This window comes from Octopus bimaculoides, chromosome 1 (assembly GCF_046866305.1).
Source record: "Octopus bimaculoides isolate indiv1 chromosome 1, ASM4686630v1, whole genome shotgun sequence".
Lineage (NCBI taxonomy): Eukaryota > Metazoa > Mollusca > Cephalopoda > Octopoda > Octopodidae > Octopus > Octopus bimaculoides.
Genome location: NC_142928.1, coordinates 196,301,196 through 196,322,805, shown reverse-complemented (window position 1 = coordinate 196,322,805; position 21,610 = coordinate 196,301,196). Strand labels below are relative to the sequence as shown.

Here is a 21,610-nt window from a genome sequence, read left to right as displayed (position 1 = left end):
TGTTAATAATATTTTGATAAGAAATAATTAATTATAATTAATTTTTAGCATTAAATTACATAAAATATCTGATATAAAAATTGGTTTCTATAGAATACAGAGCAAGTATAGAATTCTAATCTCGAAACTCGAAAAATTGGATGTGTTAAGAATCAGTCGAATCTAAGAGACTAAAGATTCTTCAGAATGGGTCAGACTAGAATTCTGTTGCAATCATTCTGATTTGGAGTCAAAACTAACCACACAGCTAAAGTAATTGGCAATATGAGATCTTTTATAGCACTTACTGATTTGGGAGTTGGTTCCTTCATTCATTTTCTTCCCGCCCTACTTGGAGCTGTTGTCTGTCTTTGATAGTAACGTTACAATATAAAACTTTCCTGCCATTTACAGAAATTGAACCATCAGATCAAACTTTCATTAAAAGTCAAGAATTTAGCATTGACAAAAATGGAAAATTTAATTTTAGCATCTGGACATAACTAAAAATTGGTTGATAGACAAACTTTCAAAGCAATTAGAATAATTAATTTGGCAAAAGTTGCCAGTCTGAGCAAATGTGAAAGAAAGGAATGAAAAATTCCTTCTGGTAGCAGCATAGCATTGTATTTGAGGATTTTTTTCAGATGAGAACCAGTTCTTTAAGAAATCTATAAGTGTAGCGAATGGAAGGACTATTGTCTCATTAAATCAACTGTAACTCTGAGGAAGAAATTAGCTAAAAGTAAATTCTTCAATTTAAATATAACTAAATCTAGAGGTACACAAACTTTGATCAAAATACATTAGTGGTTTCAAGCAGAACAATTATAGATATCATCATCATCATTATTAACGCCCGTTTTCCATGCTGGCATGGGTTGGACGGCTTGACAGGAGCTGGCTCGGCAGAAGACCGCACCAGGGTTCGCTGTGTGTGTGTGTGTGTGTGTGTGTTAGAACATTTGAGTAGTTTTCGCCAGGGTGATCCAAGCTAAAAGGTATGTTCTCTGAGTGCTCAATTTGGAAAGCCACTAAAATTACGGCATAAACTGCAGTTGAATATGCGGTTTCAGCCTTTCTAAAGTGGCTGGAAATGTCTTCCCCTGTTTTAATCTCTCTCTCTGATATGACATGATATATCTGAAAGACCCGTACAAAATTCAAACAAGTCAAGCGGTTGATAGAGTGAACGAAGGGAGGTAACTGCCATCGTCCTGTCAGCCACCTTTGACAGTTTTGTTTTACTTAATCGAACAGAATTCAATCGTAGAAGGAAAAGTTTGTTTAACTTACAGAATCTAATATTTAATTTAAAAAAACAGGAATATTTTTATGGTATTCTAAATCCTTTCTGAGGAACACGATTCTGTTTTGAAGATAGACAAAAACCTAATTCTTCTGGTTAAAAGTAATGACAGCCCCCCTCCCTCCCACAGATCACAAATTATCTAAAATATTTAAAAAATCGATTATGTTTTATTGCAGCGATATTATTTCATGTATATGTGTGTAGGTTATTTATGTATGTTTTCTTATGAACCGATCATTCTGTCAATGTGTGATGTTGGTAGGAAAACTTCAAGAACTTAATTCTAACAAAACGACATTAGGGAGGATAATTGTTGTTCTTGCTGTTGTTAGCCTTAGATTTTAGCTGAAGAAAGTTAAATGAGGAAATGGTGATAAACAAGCGAAACCTTGTGAAATCATAACAAGGGTGATGTGAAACGTCTGTGGAATCGGTAACACAGCAACGAGACTGGATAAACATTATTTCATAAACAATATTTGTGTTTCATCAAAGTTAAATATTCTGCTTTCGACTTAGACAAGGCATTGTTTAACTCAATCAGTCCCAAAGATTTTACGGCAGAACCTACAAAAACAAAGAAAAAAAAAAGATTAATCCACAGTAAATCCATTTTAGTTCAATAAAAACAGAAAACAAACAGGCATAATGTGAGGAATGTATTTTAAATGGTTTCAACCACTGAACTATAGCTACGCTGAGGCAACATCATCATGTTGGGTGTTGCTCCAGTATGGCAACAGCTACTCATTGATTTTTTATTTCAATTTATTGATCTTAGATGAATGATTGATCAAAATCATTGTAGTAAAAAATATCTACTCAGAATATAAAGGGAGATAAGCAAATGCGTCTAGTTATTGTATTCCGATAGTCTCCCCTTTTGCTATCTTCCCATCATATTTTATACAACTTCCTACAATCTCGATCAGTCTTCGATTCTACGATTGATTATTTTATATTTTACAGATTGTTTAAGATTTTCCCATCCTCCAACCCACCCTCCCACTTCATATTTATTATTTTTCCTTTGGTGTTTACTAGTTTTATTAACACAACAAACACATCTTGTTTTTGGTTTTTGTCATGCTTGAGAAGAAGACCCATCAAGCCGAGCAAAATCGCAGTTGTTACAGATACTGGTGTCACACAAATGGCACCTGTGCCGGTGGCACGTAAAAGCACCCATTACACTCTCGAAGTGGTTGGTATTAGGAAAGGCATCCAGCCGTAGAAATCATGTCAAACCAGACTGGAGTCTAGTGCAGCCTCCCAGCTTACCAGCCCTGCTCAAACTGTTCAACCCATGCCAGCATGGACAACAGACGTTAAATGATGATGATGATGATGATAATGACATCATACAGGTGTCCCATTCTTCTCTTGGAAATGAGATTCAAAGTGGCATAAGCAGCAGGTGTGAAGTCCTAAAAAGACAGACTTGGAGACGTGGCTGGTACAGCTGTGAACTCCTTGAACTTGAGAGTGTTTGGTGCTGCCAATATCTGTGCAGGAGACCAAAGGTTCAAGTCTTTCAGTCCCTCTATTGCTGTGACACTTGCATACAAAAGTTATCACCACATTTGTTAGATTTTTAATTTCATAAAGTAATGTCAGGAACTATTACATCAGTGAAATATTTCCCGTGTTCCATTTCCCCAATCAATTTCAGTTTCTATTGCTTATTCATTTTTTGTTGATGGTGTAACAAACTCTAGTGAACTTCCTCTCTCTATTATGTAACAGACTTACGAACGTAGCAGGTAACAGCTAACCTTTGGGATCCTTTTGGACCCTGTTGTGTCCACCACTTTGATTGGGTGATATTGGCGCAATTTTTTTCTTACTCTATCGCGCGCCAATATGCAACCCAACCAATCGCAGCCTTTAAATAAGGTCATGTGAGACTGTCTGTTCTAAACAACATTTGAGCCTACCATCAGCTATAAAAACTCACCTCTTACTAGTCTGGATGTCTGTTGGTTTCAGACCTTCTAAGGTCTAACCACTGACCACATTGCAGACACCTCCATCTTCGTCACCACCACTGATGTTTCTCACCAACATCGTCGTCAACATCTCCACATCACCAACACACTGCACTGGTTCTAACACATCGCTGTTCGTGAGCTTTCCTCACCAGGCTTAACAGCTAACATACAACCCACCCAGATGCATGTAGAGATATGAGCAACATTCAGCTCGTGTGTGTGTGTGTATATTAAATTCGACGACTGGCACCCATGCCAACGTCATCTCCTTCATTGGACATGAAACTCAGCTTGCGAAGACTTATTGGGGCAAGCGAAAGCGAAATTGGGATGGCACCTGCGCCCAGCGTCGCCTTTCTGGCACTTGTGCCCGTGGCATGTTTAATGGACTTTTGAGAGAGATTGTTGCCAGTGCCCCTGGATTGGCCCTTGTGCGGGTGGCACATAAAATACACAATTTGAGCGTGGCCGTTGCCAGTACCACCTGACTGGCCTTCATAGAGATCGTTGCCAGTGCCCCTGGATTGGCTCTTGTGCAGGTGGCACATAAAATACACCATTTTGAGCGTGGCCGTTGCCAGTACCATCTGACTGGCCTTCGTGCGGGTGGCACGTAAAAGCACCCGCTACACTCTCTGAGTGGTTGGCGTTAGGAAGGGCATCCAGCTGTAGAAACTCTGCCAAATCAGATTGGAGCCTGGTGTTGCCATCTGGTTTCACCAATCCTCAGTCAAATCGTCCAACCCATGCTAGCATCGAAATTGGACGTTAAACGACGACGATGATGATGATGATATATATATATATGTGTGACCACAATAAACGTATTTAAAGTTAGCACCTTCGTTCCATGTACTTTACCAGGTTCCTACCAAAACATGACAGCCTTCTGAGCAGAATCAGATTAGATGGAATACAACCCATTCAACTAAAGAGGGGAAACGACGTGATTTGGACACCTATTCATCTAAAGGGGTGACCCCGACATGATGTGGACACTAACTATCTAAAATGGTATATCGTGGGAGAGGTTGCCTTACTGGCACCATATCCTCACTCATTGAAGCACGACACAGGACAACAAATTGTCCATAAAACAACACAGACGACTTTCTAAAATTTCTTTCCCATTTTACAGACTTGTAAGTGTGTGTGTGTGTGTGTGTGTGTGTATATTCACATATTTTTTCCATGTAGCTCTCCATCTTAATTCTTCCAAAAATTCCTTCTACATTTCCTTATCCAAGATCCTCTATATGCATTTGATCCCAACCAATGCACCATTCTCTCTTCTTCAATGCCAAATCATTTTTCCTTGCTTCTACTTTAGTGCAATTGACGATGATGGGGGGGGGGGGGAACAAAGATGATGATGATGATAGAGGCAATGGGGAATGAGGAGGAGGGTAATGATGATGATGTCATGTCAGTGCTCTAAGACTACGAAATGGTAACACTCACCTTGTAGTACAGTCAACGGCGACATTTTCATATATGTAGGGTCACTTGACAGTTGTTCATCAAAAGGAGCTGCAATGAGACATTTTGCTCTAATTAATGTAATTACTGTAATATAAACATACAAAAACCTTTGGACTACTAATTTTCATAATTTATTCAAATGTCAAAATGTTAGCAAGATTAACAGAGACTATAGTCTTTGTGTGTGGCAAATGTGTGGATAGAATAAGCACTAAAAATGCGCAGACTCCCTCAGTTGCTCAGGGGAACCATTACAAGAAGTAGATAGCTTCTGTTACCTAGGAGACCAACTTAACAGTGGGGAAGGGAGTTCTGAAAGTGTAATTGCTAGGATAAAAACAGGCTGGGCTAAATTCAGAGAGCTTCTATCTTTGTTAGTAACTAAGAGCCTCTCCACCAGAGTGAGAGGCAGATTATATAATGTGCCTGTGTACATACAGCTATGCTATGTGGCAGTGAGACATGTAGCTATGCTACATGTCTTTGCAAAGAGGACTTGACTACAGGGAACTTGCGAAGGCCTGAAAGAAATGAAGCCAGTATGCTTCGCTGGCAGGGTGCATGCTTGACAGAGTGTAAATGATTGAAAGAGGGAACCTGGGTGTTTGAGGCATCAGATGTTGTGAGAAAGAGAGAAGACTGCATTGGTTTGGTCACGTGATGTGCATGGACGAGAATAGCTGCATAAAGAAGTGCTGAGCTCTAACTGCGGAAGGTACCTGTGGAAAAGGTCGACCCAGGAAGACATGAGATGAGGTGGTGAGAGAGGATTTTTGCATGCTGGGCCTCACTGAGGAAATGACAAAGGACTGGGAGATGTGGTGATTTGTTCTACTTCATAAGCTGGGTCAAGTGAAGTGAAATCGCCATCTTCCACACATACAGGCTTGTTCTTTGCAGGTGCCGGTGCCAATTAAAAGGCACCTGTGCCAGTGTTGTGTTAACGCACCCATGCTGGTGCTATGTACCTCTGTGAAGAGGTTGGTGTTAGGAAAGGCATCCAGCCATAGAAACCATGCCACAACAGACAGCTCCATGTCAAGCTGTCCAACCCATGCCAGCAGGGAAAGCTGACATTAAATGATGATGATATTTTTCTGTAATTATGAATTAATTGCAAAGATTAATTAATATAATAAAATTCTCTTCTGTCAGATGTTGACAGATTGAAATGTGACAGAGACACAGAAACAGGTGTGTTGGTGCAGAGGGAGGGATCTTGTTAGCCGAGAAGGAAAAGGGGAAAAGGGGAAAAGATGGGGGAGATGAGGTGTTGGGGAAGGAGGAAGGCATATCTGGAAGGGCCAAGAAGATGGATAACGAGAGAAGAAGGACAGAGAATCAAGAATGGCTGGACAGTTAGGTTCAAGGTTCAAGCATATGAAAGTCATGGGAGGAGAGGGTAGAGATGAGGATAGAAGGAAATGCAGTGAATTCAGAAGAGGTGGGGACATGGTCGATGGTGAGCGTCAGTTTATGGAGGGGATGGGCAGTGGAAATAGGAACATTGTCGAAATAAATTCTTACGTGCTTCCAGATGTCTTTTAATGCTTCGATGCATCTCTTCTTTGAGTTTGCCATAGACATCGTTGTATTCCTGGTTAATTTGACCCACTTCACTTGGTGTAGAATTCATACTGGCATTTCTTGCATGAAACTTTGATGAAGAATTCAGAATGGAACTGTTGAGATCGAGTGGAGACTTCTCCCTAAAATAAACAATTATTTTATATTTTAAACATAGGGGTCACAATTTCACGGGGGTAAAAACTGAATGCAACATGGCATACTCTGAAACCCACATTGCTGGTAACTTATAAGCGAAGGCGATGGGTCAGAGCCAATACACATTTCAATTTGTGTACATCTTTCAATCCAATCCTTCTTTGCAGATTATGCTCTTCATATAAGTTTTCCCTCTTCTTTTCAATGTCTGTTTGTCAGTGTTGATAATTTTAACTCACACATCAAATAATTTGCGAGCCCTTGAGAATGCAACATATAGCTGACCATGGCCAAATACAGGTTCAGGCAAGAACGGCCCCGCTTCATCAAATGTCTGCCCTTGTGATTTATTGTACCCTGAATTCATCATTATACTTATTGCCAGCCCTCACCTTAATGACAGCATCCATGTATAGGGCTTGTACAACCCATGCCAACCACCCCTATTTATAGTTTCTGCATTGCCCACCAGATAAGGGAGACGGGGACCCTGCCAAACGCTTTCTCCATGTCAACAAAGACCAAGTGCAGACGTTTATCTTTGACCAGGTATTTCACCTGTAGTTGCCTCACCAGGAAGATATCATCAGAAGTGCTTCTTCCAGGTACAAAACCAAACAATGCCTTATCTCAGCTAACTCCCTTTCTGTAACTTTCATCCCTTGGTCTAGCAATTTGATACCTGTGTAATTATATCTGTCTCAGGCATCACTTTTACCTTTGTAGCAACATCATTAACATCCATTTTCCAGGCTGGCAATGGGCTGGATGGATTGACAGGCAACTGGTCAGCTGGAACAATGCATTAGACACCAATGTCACCTTTGGCATGGTTTCCACAGCCGGATGCTCTTCCTAACACTTAATTGAGTGTACTGAGTGCTCTACTTGCAGCACCGAGTTGAGTATAATATTGCTACACCAGTTGTTGAGTATGAGTCACTCATGGATAATGTAATTAACTAAATGGTGGACTAGGCCATCTCCCACTTCGCCAGATGTATGTGTGTGTGTGTGTGTGTGTGTGAGTAGAAAAAAAATGAGTGAACAAAAGATCTTTGACTTACGGGATCCTACAGTTTAATGAAGCAAATCTCCAAAGTGGATCATATCCGCCATAAAAGATCGGTTGAGCACCTTGATAACGACTTAATTCTTTCAGGTAGAGTTCTCGGAAATGTAATGCTTCTTGTTCTTGCAGACTTTTCGTAGATAAAGCATTCTCGTAGCTGAGTCGCATCTGATTCAATTCACTCTGAAATAAATCATTAATTTATGAGGAATAATGTCCAATGGTGCTGACAACTCCAGCAGTTGGCACTGAACCATTTTTGCAGAACTATTTCATGCTACTCAAAGTGAAACCATTTCATATTAAAATATAATATCTTCATATTTTGTTGTGTCTGGGGAGAATCATTCTCTTTTAATGCATTATATATATAAAAGCAACAATTAATCATTTTTATTCTCTTACATTTATGGATTACACATGGAGGAGGAAATGGATTATGGGAATTCTATCTCTGTATAGCAATTACAGATTCTTACCATGGATTTTAACCATGGATTTATCTTACTTTTTCAAAATTTTTATCTCAAATTTACATCAACACAGATTTATACCAATAATTTCAAATGGCAACTCCCTCATTCGATTTCCTCCACTGAAATTCATCCTTTTCTCTGATGAGTGGATAGACTTCCCAACGATGCTTATCAACTTTAGATTTCATTTTGAAAGGTAGGCTATTCATGAAACGATCGTAAGAACTTTTAAAACATTAAAATATATGTGAGTGTGTGTGTGTGTGTGTGTGTGTGTATGTATGGGTGTGTGTACATACGTATACCACTTGTTACATAAACAGCAAGTAAAAGCCACAAAGTGAAGCTGCCAGATATAAAAGTTAGATCAGGTAAATGTCAACCTGTAAGTTCACTTTTAATTAAATTTATACTAATTAATGGATCACTTTCAATGCTAAAAACATAATTATTAATTTACACAAAAAGACAAACACAAATTTAAAGATTAAAATATACACCACATACATACTTATACACATCAATATAAATCGATTCACCTGTAACTTATTCTTGTCAGCAGAAATTCTGTTCTCTTTCTCGGTCATCAGTTTTTCATATTGTTCGTGTTGTTGTTGTAGGAAATGGTTTACCTCTTCCAGTTTTTTACTTAATTCAATCCGGAGTTGTTTGTCAAGCTGAGGATGTCTCTGGTATCTAAAATCATCCGTCTGTAAAACACATTCATATCAGAAATAATTACATCAACATATTGCTAATTACACTGGTCAACAGCCAATTTTCATCAGGGATATTATATGGTGTTTTATATGTAGTTTTGTCTGCAGAGTTCAAAAATGTAATCGGTTTCCTTCTATCAGGCACAGTTTTTCTGATGAGATAAGAGAGGTATATAACTCCCATCAGCAGTATTGCTACACGTAAACGTCTTATACAGGTAAATTCTGACTTCTGTTTTATAACTATTTGTATTCATTTTGTAATTTTATGTTTTCAGAATCTTTTCATAAATTTTACTTTCTGTTTAAGGTGCAAAGTCATCATCCTCATCAAATTCTACTCAGGATGTCAAAGTGATACATGAAGGAGTCATACCCAATGACTGGTGTAGCAGCACTAGAGTCAACTGCTACAAAGGTAAAGGTGATGCATTAGATACAAATAATTACAGAGGTATCAAACTGTTGGATCAGGTAATGAAGGTCACAGAGAGGGTCATAGCCCAACTAATTAGGGAAAGAGTCAGTTTAGATGAGATGCAGTTTGGGTTCGTGCCAGGTAAAAGCACCACTGATGCTATATTTCTGGTAAGACAGCTGCAGGAGAAATACCTGGCCAAAGATAAAGTTCTGTACTTGGCTTTTGTTGACATGGAGAGAGCCTTTGACAGGGTCCCCAGATCCCTTAACTGGTGGTCAATGCAGAAACTAGGGATAGATGAGTGGTTGGTGAGAGCTGTACAAGCCATGTACAGAGATGCTGTCAGTAAGGTGAGGGTTGACAATGAGTATAGCAAATAATTCAGGGTATAAGTAGGGGTTCACCATGGATCAGCCCTCAGCCCCCGTTTATTCATCATAGTCCTCCAGGCAATAACAGGAATTCAGAACAGGTTGACCCTAGGAGCTCCTCTATTTTGATGACCTTGCTCTGATAACTGAGTCACTACCAGAACAAGAGGAGAAGTTTCAGGTGTGGAAGCAAGGATTAGAATCAAAGGCCCTTAGAGTTAACCTTGCAAAAACCAAAGTCCTAATAAGTAGGAAGGTAGACAAAGCACAAATCCCTTCAGGTAGATGGCCCTGCTCAATCTGTAAGAATGGTATAGGTAGAAACTCCATAAGATGTACCCAGTGCAAGCTATGGACACATAAGAGGTGCAGCAATATCAGAGGAAGGTTAACTGGGAAGATAGTTTTTGTGTGTGGCAGATGCACAGGTGCAATAACATGTACAGAAAACAGATTCCATCACATGCCAGGAGGAAAAACTAGGAGTAGTTGACAACTTCTGTTACCTAGGTGACTAAGTCAGTAGCAGGGATGGATGCTCTGAGAGTGTAGCTGCTAGAATAAGAATAGGCTGGACAATGTTCAGAGAGCTCCTATCTCTGCTGGTACCAAAGGGCCTCTCACTCAGAGTGAAAGGTAGACTGTATGACGCCTGTTTGCAAACAGCCATACTACACAGCAGTGAAACCTGGGCTGTGAGTGTTGAGGACATGCGTAGGCTTGAAAGAAACGAAGTCAGTGTGAATATACGACAGAGTGTAAGCGTCCCGAGAGAAAAGTGGGACATAAGAAGCATAGGATGTGGTGTTCAAATACTTACTGCATTGAATCTATCGTCAAATACCACATCAGAATGTAGCGGGAGAGAAGATGAAAGATGATTTCCAGTCTAAAAAAAAGAAGACAATATGTTTAAAGTGTATTATTGCAAGAATGCCAACATCGAATGAAAGTTTGGTAAAATGGAAGACTGATACAATCACTCTGAGATACAATTCCCATAGAAAGAAGGGTCAACCACTGTTAAATAGTCACTAGTAAGTATCCAACTAAACATATAAAACCCTGAGCACAATACAATATTGTTAAGATAAAATTTCAACAATAGTACGTATATACAAACCATATTGTCTTTGTGTTTCATTCTGGATTTCAAAGCTGCAATTTCACACTGAAGAAGATGGTTCCTCAAAAGAATATAAAACAATTATCGAGTTGACATCGTTTGCAAAATAAAAATGGGTGACAGGAAGTTAATTTAAGTCATCCATAAGTAAATCATACGAGAGTAAACACAATGTAATCCCCAGGGGTCATGTGTCTCGTAGTGGGGAGGGGGAGAAGCACCGTTGCACAGCATTGCTGCTTTCACCATTTGTTGGTATATTCTTAGGTCCTCCAAGGTGACCCATCAAGCTGAGTTCCAGTCAGTCCCCAGCTCTGCAAGATACCTCCTCATCTGCCATGAGCATGTGGTTGTGTGGTTGACCAACACAAAGCCTCACTGAAGAGAACATAGTAAAGCAAGAGCTTACATTATTTACATTATTTACATTTGGTGGATATTTATCCTCATCTTGTTAGTTGTTAACACGTTTCAGCTGATATACCCTCTAGCCTTCATCAGGTGTCTTGGGGAAATTTCGAACCTGGGTTCTCATTCCTAAGGTATTTTTCCAATGTTATTTTTATTATTATTATTATTCAGGTCACTGCCTGGAATCGAACTCGGAATTTTGGGGTTAGCAGCCTGCACTCTTAACCACTATGCCATATGCCCAAGGGCATAAATACCTTAGGAATGAGAACCCAGGTTCAAAATTTCCGCAAGACACCTGATGAAGGCTGGAAGGTATATCAGCTGAAACATTATGTTAACAACAAACAAGATGAGGATAAATATCTGTCAAATGTAAATAATGTAAATAATGTACATAATTCCTCATCTCTTAAATATAGAACAGCAGGAGCTAACTTGGAAAACCAAGCCACATGGCCAAACGATTCAGGAGCTGGTACTCCCGAATCATACAAGTAACAAGACACATCCCAGTTTCTGAGTAGAATTGTCAGCTGGATATGAAATCTGACCAATGGCAACCCCTAATCCTGCAAAGTGTCCTGGCACCAAAGGAGCTGAGGTGGCTCCTGAGAGCCCTGGACAGGGTCAAAGTCTTACGACTAAAGAACAGAAACCTAAAGACCTGCACCCTTGCCTTCCAGTTTGGACACTGGCAGCACCAGACACCCTCAAGTCCAATGAGTCCACACCTGCACCAGCCAAGTCTCCAAGTCTCTGTAGGACTTCAGTCTCGCAGCTAATGGCTGCTAAAGATTGTCTATGTTTTTATTAAGGTAACAATGGGATTCTATCATGGATTCTATCACCAGGGATTCTATCATGGATGAAACGTTCTTTAAAGAATAGGATCTTAATAAATTAAGCAATTATTGGTCTGTTGCAAGTTTTCTAGAATAAACCATTTTCATTTTAACAAGAGTGAAAGATCACAGTTGCAGCTGGTCTACGGTGAATGCCTTCTTTCAGACAATGTGTGTCCACAATGCATTTGATTCATTGCTGTAACGGGACTTCAACATGAAGTTCCCTTACATCAATGGTTCCCAACCCTTTTATTTAAATGAGTTTTCCCACGGACACCTTTTAATATGCTTATCCTTATGTGTGTGTGTGTGTGTATATATAAATCGTCATCATCATTGCTTAACATACGTTTTCCATGCTGGCATGGGTTGGACGGTTCGACTGGGGTCTGGGAAGCCAGGAGGCTGTACCAGGCTCCAATCTGATCTGGAATGGTTTCTACAGCTGGATGCTCTTCCTAACGCCAACCATTCCGAGAGTGTAGTGGGTGCTTTTTACGTTCCACTGGCACGGAAGCCAGTTAGGCGGCACTGGCATTGGCCACGTTCAGATGGTGCTTTTTACGTGCCGCCAGCACAAAAGCCAGTCGGGGCAAGGGGGCTGGAATCAACCCCATTTGGATGGTGCTTCTTACATGCCAGGCAGCACTGGCAATAACCCATGCACGAATGGTGCTTATTGCATGCCACCAGCATGGGAGCCAGTCAGGTGGCACTGGCATCAACCACAACAGGTCTTAGCAAGCACAATTTATTGCTCAATGATTGAACGGTACTCTTAAATGGGCCAGTCATGCTGCACTGGCACAGGCCACAGTTACAGTCTCACTTGGCTTGCCAGGTCTTCTCAAGCATAGCATATCTCCAAATGTGGAAATATGAATTCTTAGATGTTCACAGGAGAATCTAAGAGTGCAATAAATGCAGACAGAGATTGATAGGAATGCTGTCATTCAGTGAGAAGAATTTACATGGAAGCTAAGAATTGTGAGCAACATATTTGATTCCAGCAAGAATAATGTTTGTCTTTCTACAATAAGCATAAAGCCCAAAATTTGTGGGACGCTGTTATTCGATCACTTCAACCCCAGTACATAACTGATACCTATTTTATCAGAACTGAAGGGATGAAAAGCAAAGTCAACCCCAGAGGAGTTTGAATTCAGAACATAAAATATCGTTTGTTTTTTTTCCAGACCCTTTCTGTCTTGCAAAGAAAAGAAATAAAACAATAAAATCAGCATAAAAGACAATAAAAGCAAAGAAAAAAGAACCCCACTCACTTTTCTTCCTCTTCTTCAACTTTGACATCAGCATTGATCTGTTTCTCCTGTAACATCTTTACTTTATGTCTCTCCTGAAATATGTGATTATAAAAACTGAAATTATGAAAAAGCAATTTATTTTTCAGGGGCCAGGGGCATTGGGCATGAGAGGCATCAGATGTGGAGTATAGGAGGGGAAAACTGAGCTGGTATGGGCATGTGATGCGTATGGAAGGGGACAGCTGTGTAAAGAAGTGCCGATCTCTAACTGTGGAGAGGAACCTGTGGAAGAGGTAGAGCCAAGAAGACATGGGACGAGGTGGTGAAACATGATCTCGGATGCTGTGTCTCATGGGACCAATGACAAGCGACCGAGGCTTTTGGTAATTTGCTGTGTTTGAGAAGACACATCAAGCCAGGTGAAATCAGAGTCGTAGTTAGTGCCAGTGTCATGTAAAAGACACCCAGGACACTCTATGAAATAAATGGTTGGCGTTAGGAAGGGCATCCAGTCGTAGAAACCAATCCAAAATCAGACTGGAGCCTAGTGCAGCCCTCCAGTTTACCAGTTCCAGACAAACCGTCTAACCCACACCAGCATGGAAAACGGACACTAAATGATGATGATGATGATGAAGGGACAGATTATTTTTAAGGGTGCAGAGATTGGGAAGGTCTAGGATAAATATTACGTTGAAGGTGTGTTGACAACTGGAGAAGATTGGATCACTATTTGCTAAAATCCATGACAACAACAACAACAACAACAACACAAACCTTTGCAGAGATAAACAAAATCAATTTGGAATTGAATTCAGTTATTTTCAACAAACTCATTTGAAGAATGAATAAAGAGTGAAGAAGTAGAATTTACAGTGACAAATCCCTTTCTATGTAAATGACTATTGCACATAAATGAACAACTTCATCATCATCATCAACCACAACACTTTACATCCATTTTCCATGCTGGCATGAGTTGGACAGGACATTGCTGTCCTAGACAGAGCGGGAAACCATATCTTAAAAATTTCACTCACCCCGTCTGGCTCCTGTGCTAGTGGCATGTGAAAAGCACTCACTACCCTCTTGGAGTGGTTGGCGTTAGGAAGGGCATCCAGGTGTAGAAACATTGCCAGATCATCTTGGGGCCTGGTGCAGCCGCTGCCTCTCCAGACCTCAGTCAAACCGTCCAACCCATGCCAGCATGGAAAACGGATGTTAAGCAATGATGATGATGATGATGATCCCGTTTTTAATGCTGGGTGCCCTTCCTAACACCATCTCCCATTGCAGAGTGTACGAGATGCATTTTATTCATGGCACCAGCACTAATGAGGTAGCCATGTCTTTGGCAAAGCTGGAAGCTCCTCTCAATCCCAAGATAAACAACACCCAGCAAGGATTGGCACCAGCACAGGTGAGGTGGCTGTGTATTCCGAAGGAGCCAGGAGTCCTCACACCTGTACGTTATGTTCTTTCACTGAAAATAATATCACTGAGAAGGTGAAAAGAAAAGGAGGTGATGACAGAACAAGAACCAGAATGGTGGACGGTTGATGGTTGCAAGAGTATTATAGGAGGGAAGGGCGAGGGTGGTGGACAGGGGTGGACAGGGGTGAGAGTGAATGATGGATGTCAATAGTGATAGCAAGTGACTCAGGAGAGAGAGAGAGAGAGAGAGAGCGATAGAGAGCGAGAGAGAGAGAGCGATAGAGAGAGAGAGAGAGAGAGAACAGAAGCTCTATTATTATAATAATTGTGATTGCCATCCTCCATGCAATCATTATAAAGGAGAGCTAATTTGCATACCTGTTGTCTATACAGGGGCAGGTGCAAAAGGTGTACAGTAAGTACCACATCAATGTCATACTTAATTCATTAAAATTATTAACATATTAAATTAGTTAGCCTCATTTTTTGACATTTTCAGTGTCATTAATCATAGTAATACATTTATCATAATTATGAATAATACTTTTATCGTAACTTTTAATTTTTCTCATCATCATCACCATCGTTTAATGCCTGCTTTCCATGCTGATATGGGTTGGACGGATTGACTAAGGACTGGCAATCTTTTCGGGCCAAGTTTCTACAGCTGGATGCCCTTCCTTATGCCAACCACTCGGAGAGTGTAGTGGGTGTTTTTTTTACATGCCAGTCAGGTGGTACTGGCATCAACCACGCTTGAATGGTGCTTTTTACGTGCCACCGGCACAGGGGTGAGTCGGGCGGCACTGGCAACAATAAAAATAAATGTGTACATGTTTTCTTTTTACATAACTGTAAACCTACTTTTGCACCATCCCATATAATTGTAAAAGTCAGTGTGAAAGCTTCTTTGCAAACATTTTCCCTGCTAGAAATAGCAGTCAAATCTCCTAATGTCTTAAAAAAAAAAAGAAAAGAAAGACACACTAGATAATGTACTCCAAGATATATTATGTCTGAGTGAAAGAAGAGATAGTCACAGATAAAACATTTAACCACAGGCCTGCTAGAATAAGGGATTATGTAAATCCATATTAAATATATTAAATACAAGCAGGGTGCAAAAGTAGGTATACAGTTATGAAAAAAGAAAATGCGTACAATTCTCATTTATTTTTATCAAAAAAAAAATTAAAAGTTACAATAAAAGTATTATTCATAGTTATGATAAATGTATTATTAGGATTAATGACTCAGAAAATATAAAAAATGAGGCTAAGTTTTAATTTCTTTGATAAAAAGAAATGAGCATTACACGCATTTTCTCTTGTCATAACTATATATGTTAAATATATGTTAAATATATGCTAAATATATGTTAAATATATGTTAAATATATTCAACTTACTTTTTCTAGTTGTGATTTCATCATTTTCCTCTCTTGCTCCAAACGTTTATTCTGCAATAAGAAGCATTCCTGTTTTAGCACTTAACTCTTTCATTACCAAATTTCTGCTGAATTCCACTGCCTTTGTTTCAATAAATTCGAGAAATTGGGAAGAATTCAGCAAGTAAACTTCATCGTTATTACTAATCAGGTGTTCGGAACCTCAATTATGATGGAAGGTTTTAATTTCGATTCCTTTAAAACAGGGGTTTTGTATCATAGAAACAAGGGTGTATCATAGAAACAAGGATTTAATTCATCATCATCATCGTTTAACGTCCGCTTTCCATGCTAGCATGGGTTGGACGATTTGACTGAGGACTGGTGGAACCAGATGGCTACACCAGGCTCCAATCTGATTTGGCAGAGTTTCTACAGCTGGATGCCCTTCCTAACGCCAACCACTCAGAGAGTGTAGTGGGTGCTTTTACGTGCCACCCGCACGAGGGCCAGTCAGGCGGTACTGGCAACGGCCACGCTCAAAATGGTGTCTTTTATGTGCCACCCGCACAAGAGCCAGTCCAGGGGCACTGGCTAAATTTAATTAGTTACCTGGCACCACCAACTCCCCAACTTTCATCATCATCATTTAAAGTCCATTGTCCATGCTGGCATGGGTTGGACGATTTGACCAGGGCTGGTAAGCTGGAAGGCTGCACCAGACTCCAGTCTGATTTGGCATGGTTTTCTATGGTTGGATGCCCTTCCTAATAGCAACCACCCTGAAAGTGTAAGGGGTGCTTTTACGTGCCACCAGCACGAGTGTCATTTGCCTGACACTGGAGTGCACTTATGTGCCACTGGCACAGGTGCCAATTTGCATGACACCAGTATCTGCCATGACTGTGATTTTGCTCGGCTTGATGGGTTTTCTTCTCAAGCACAACATAATGCCAAAGGTCTTGGTCATTGACTTTGTGAGGCCCAACACTTAAAAGGAACTCAGCCACTTTGTCTCCACCTTACACAAACCAATCCTTTCTCACCCTTTGACCATTCCTTCATCCCTAATGTACAGGTACTACACAGAATAGTTTAACCCTTTCGTAACCGTATTTCTTTTGGGATGTTGTGTGTTTCTTTCAATTAATTTTAAATATAACAAAGAATTTAGTAAAATAACTTTGTTATCATTAAGCTAGTGTTAGGAACATAAATTGTGACTAAGGTTTGGTGGAATATTTTCATTCAGAACTTTTGAAAACAAAACATTTGTACCACAGAGCCAGAGCTGGATTCAGCAGGGTTGGTATCGAAAGGGTTAAAGACATTGTGGAAGAGAAGACTGCAGGAACAACAACAACAACAACAACAACAGCTGCTGCCATTGCCACCATCACTGCTATTACTATCATCATCATCATTTACTGCCCAATTACCCTGCTGGCATGGGTTGGACGTTTTGACAGGAGTTGGCAAAGCAGGGAACTGCACCAGGCTCCGTTTGTTCTAGTTTGGCATTGGTTCTACAGCGGGATGCCCTTCCTTACATCAACCACTCTACAGAGTGTCCTGGGTGCTTTATGTATGGCACCAGCATGGGAGGCTGATGTATTTTTCAGTTTATTCTTAGTTTTAGTTATTTGGACTGTGGCCATGCTGGGGCACCACCTTGGAGTTGCAGTCAGTGTTGTCAGCCCAAATACTTAACAGTTGAAGAGAGACTCAATTGTAACATATGCTGCATCAGTCTGTTATATAGAAAATATGACAGAATGGACAGGATGTCATAATAGAAGCAGGAAGTTGGACTGTTTTTAAAGATGAGAACTAATTGAGAAATTCTTGAAAATGGAATGAGGCAAACCTACCCAATATTCTTTTTCCCTTTTCAGTTGAAACCTCAGCTCTTTGATCTCTTCTTCAAGTGCAATGTCTCTGCTATCAAAATAAATCACAATTTCATAACAAGATTGAATTATATTACAATATTATTACATTTATACAGACTACATCATCATCATTTAGTGTCCGTTGTCCATGCTGGCATGGGTTGGATAGTTTGACCAGGACTGGAAAGCTGGAAGGCTGCACCAGACCCCAGTCTGGTTTGGCATGGTTTCTACAGCTGGATGCCCTTCCTAACACCAATTACTTTACAGAGAGTGCTGGGCGCTTTTACTTGAATCAAAATATTATTTTTAAAAAAATCTAACAATGACTTGTAACAAAATGGTTTGTTTTGTTTTGCCAAACTTCCAACCAAATAACAATTCCTGCAGGTATGAATGTACATCTTCACATAGGTTGCAGGATTAACCACAATCGCAAACAACAGCCTTATTTAATAGTCCGATTCTTTAAGACAACTTCAATCTATTAAACTATGTCTCACTGTATCGCAGACACAATTAATGGTGAATAAAAGCTTTCAGGAAGCTGTATGGCAGAAAACACACATGAGTAGTATGAAAGGAATGTACAACACATCATGGGCAAATAGACTGTGTTGTGATGAGATACACAGGTTGTGTGTGTGTGTGTGTGTGTGTGTGTGTGTGTGTGTGTGTGTGTGTGTGATATAAGAAGAGGACATTGGCCAGTGGATGTAGTAGATCAAAGTTGAGAAAATGGTAGGAGAATGAAGTATGAGTACGATTTAAAAGGATTAATGATAAGTTAGGAGAGAAAGTCTTATTTGCAGACCAAATATCACATAGAGACATCTCTGGTCTTTAGACAGAAACGCCATCCTGTTGATGATGCTGGGAAAGTTATTCCAGTTTTCTTCACATTGGACAGAATCGATTCTGTAACAAATTTAGTTACAAACTATGACACCCTTCAATTAAAAAAACTCCTTTTATTTCAAATATGAAATAATGGCGTTGTTTAAGTTGTGGGGTGTTGCAAGAGAAGAAGAGTTGAATATGCAGGAATCACATAATTCTTCATAAAGTAGACTTCCTTGGCAACTAAACAGCTTCACGACGCAACTTAGAAATCATGAAAGCCACAGCATCATGCTGTATTAAGCAAAACATTAATGGTGACTTAATGGTGAATATTATGAAGAAATACTCACTGTTTTGATTCGGTTGTCATCTTTAATGGTTCAACTGTTTCTGTCGGTTGCTGTTGCAGAATTTAAAAAAAAAATAATACAAAATCAATCAGAAATATTCATATGAAGTAGACGACTAATCTAACAACAATACTGTGTGACATGTAAAAATGAACAAAACATCCATAGAAATTAGAGAACAACATTGATTGTAATACATGTAGCATGATGACGCCACCAGCATCCATTTACAACATGAGGTACAGGCATCCATCTACAACATGAGGTACAGACATCCATCTACATGATGTACAGGCAACCATCTACAACATGAGGTACAGGCATCCGTCTACAACATGAGGTACAGGCATCCATCTACAACATGAAGTACAGACATTCATCTACAACATGAGTACAGGCATAAGGTGCAGACATTCATCTACAATGTGAGGTACAGATATTCATCTACAACATGAAGTACAGGAATGGTGGAGTGGTTAAGAAATTCAATTCCCAGCCACATAGTTCTGGGTTCAGTCCCACTGTCCAGCACCTTGGGCAAGTGTTTTCCACTATAGTCCTGGGCGAACTAAAGCCTTCTGAGTGGACTTGGTAGATGGAAAACCATACACGTATGTGTTTGTATATGCAGGTGTGTGTGTGTGTTGTTGTGTTTGCATTTCTAGTGACAAGATCCCATGCTAGCCGTAAATGGAAGTCCCTGTCATACATATATATATATATATGTATGTATGTATGTATAGAATACCTGAATTTTCTCTTCCTCTCTGACTACTGTACTGACATCTGTATTAGGATGAGCCTGCAAAGAAAGAGGTTTAAAACGAGAGATAAATGAAATTTCTTTTATCATAGCAGAAGTTTGCAAGGTTAAAGTATGACAGTCTAGGAAGGCAAAGGATAATAATATAATGTGAAATGGTGAGAGGGAAAACCTATAAATTACATCAAACGGATCTTGTTTCGTCTGAAGCAGCAGTAAACCATAGTCAGAAAATGGTCTGGCAATTGGCAGAAACACGTGCAGTGTTGGCAAGGGAATATGACTTCTTTATACAATAGCACAACATTGGGGCCAATTTTGCTGAATGGTCATTTGTCTTACTGTATAGAAAACATGACACGTTCTTTGCAAACAGAAACAAACTTCATAACTGACACACACAATTTATTTCAGGTAGATTTTCTATTGTTGGATGGTCTTCCTATTGCCAACTCTCACCTTTTTCCCAATTAAGGAAATATTATTTCTTGATCCTTCAAACAAACGGTCCATATGAAAGAAAGCTCAGTGCACAAATGTCAAGACAAGGGGAAGACAAAAATACTCACGTACGTACACGTGTGTGTGTGTGTGTGTGTGTGTGTGTGTGTGTGTGTGTGTGTGTGTGTATGTGTGTGCCATCATCATCACCATTTAACATCTGTCTTCCATCCTAACAGGATCCAAAGAACCAGAGAACTGCATTGAACTCCAATGTTTCTTTTGGCTTAATTTCTAGGGCTGGATGCCCTCCCTAATGCCAATCACATTACAGTAGCACTACTGAAGTCACCAAGTAATGAATCATAACATACCTGAAGACTCTTCTTTGACAGAACCAGCTCCTACAGAGCACTGGAGCACTGGAGCAATGTAAAATGAAGTGTTTTACTCCAGCACAAAATATGTCAGCCCCATGTGGGAATTGAACTCATGATCTGGTGATTATCACAAGTGCAACATCCCAACCACTATGCCACACACCTTCACAATATATATCTAAAAATGCAAAACCCTTACCATGTGTTCGTCTAAAAGTCGCTGCATCACAGCACTCTTGTGTTTCTCTTGTTCTAATTTCCCTTGGAGTTGAGCATCTTTGATTCGAAGGTCGTGGATAAGAGAGTCTTTGTCATCCTGGTTTACAAAGCAACAACAACAACAGGGTCATATTAATGTAATTAAGGTTTAGTAATTAAGGTGTCAGGGAATAACTGCATCAAACATCTGGCCATTCTGTTCAATATTGACAGAGATCAGTGTGAAGCTGTATAGAGTAAGAAACTTTATAAATACAGGTTGCACACACACACACACACACACATGTCCAGCTGTATCTTCATCTAGAAACCCTGCCAGAGGAGATGTGAGGGACTAACGCAGTCCTCCAGTTTATTGGCTCCTGTCAAACCATCCGATCCAAGAAAAGATGATGATGAAATGGAGATGAAGTGAGAACATGGCTCCAGGGACAGTCAGCTACATCTCATCCTAAAACATATCATCATCCTCGTCTTTTAACGTCTGCTTTCCATACTGGCATGGGTTAGATGGTTTGACTGAAAACTGGTAAGCCGGGTTCCAATTTGATTTGGCAAGGTTTTTAAAGCTGGATGCCTTTCCTAACGCCAACCACCCCAAAAGTTGAGAGAGTGCTTTTTACATGCCACTGGCACTGACATTGGGCATGACTACAATCTCACAAGGCTTGACAGGTCAATGCAATCACGGTATATTGCCAAG

General features: G+C 40.0%; 1 protein-coding gene across 9 annotated transcripts in view; it reads right to left on the bottom strand.

The window, feature by feature from the left end:
- Nucleotides 1-434: 434 nt before the first annotated feature.
- LOC106881715 (uncharacterized) overlaps nt 435-21,610 on the bottom strand; it is a 75,011-nt gene continuing 53,835 nt past the window's right edge. For 6 of the 9 annotated variants that reach the window (XM_089365277.1, XM_089365274.1, XM_089365251.1 and 3 more), the window contains 13 exons: nt 20,888-21,004; nt 19,853-19,906; nt 19,105-19,154; nt 17,891-17,960; nt 16,041-16,091; nt 13,217-13,290; nt 10,672-10,735; nt 10,369-10,437; nt 8,577-8,747; nt 7,557-7,744; nt 6,292-6,473; nt 4,744-4,812; nt 435-1,858 (listed from right to left, as the gene is read on the bottom strand). In XM_089365277.1, the coding sequence (XP_089221403.1) occupies nt 1,758-1,858; nt 4,744-4,812; nt 6,292-6,473; nt 7,557-7,744; nt 8,577-8,747; nt 10,369-10,437; nt 10,672-10,735; nt 13,217-13,290; nt 16,041-16,091; nt 17,891-17,960; nt 19,105-19,154; nt 19,853-19,906; nt 20,888-21,004 (1,260 nt within the window). In that variant the 3' untranslated portion in view covers nt 435-1,757. The remainder of the gene's footprint in view (nt 1,859-4,743; nt 4,813-6,291; nt 6,474-7,556; nt 7,745-8,576; nt 8,748-10,368; nt 10,438-10,671; nt 10,736-13,216; nt 13,291-16,040; nt 16,092-17,890; nt 17,961-19,104; nt 19,155-19,852; nt 19,907-20,887; nt 21,005-21,610) is intronic. The other 3 variants (XM_089365263.1, XM_089365292.1, XM_089365300.1) reach the window with 1 other exon arrangement.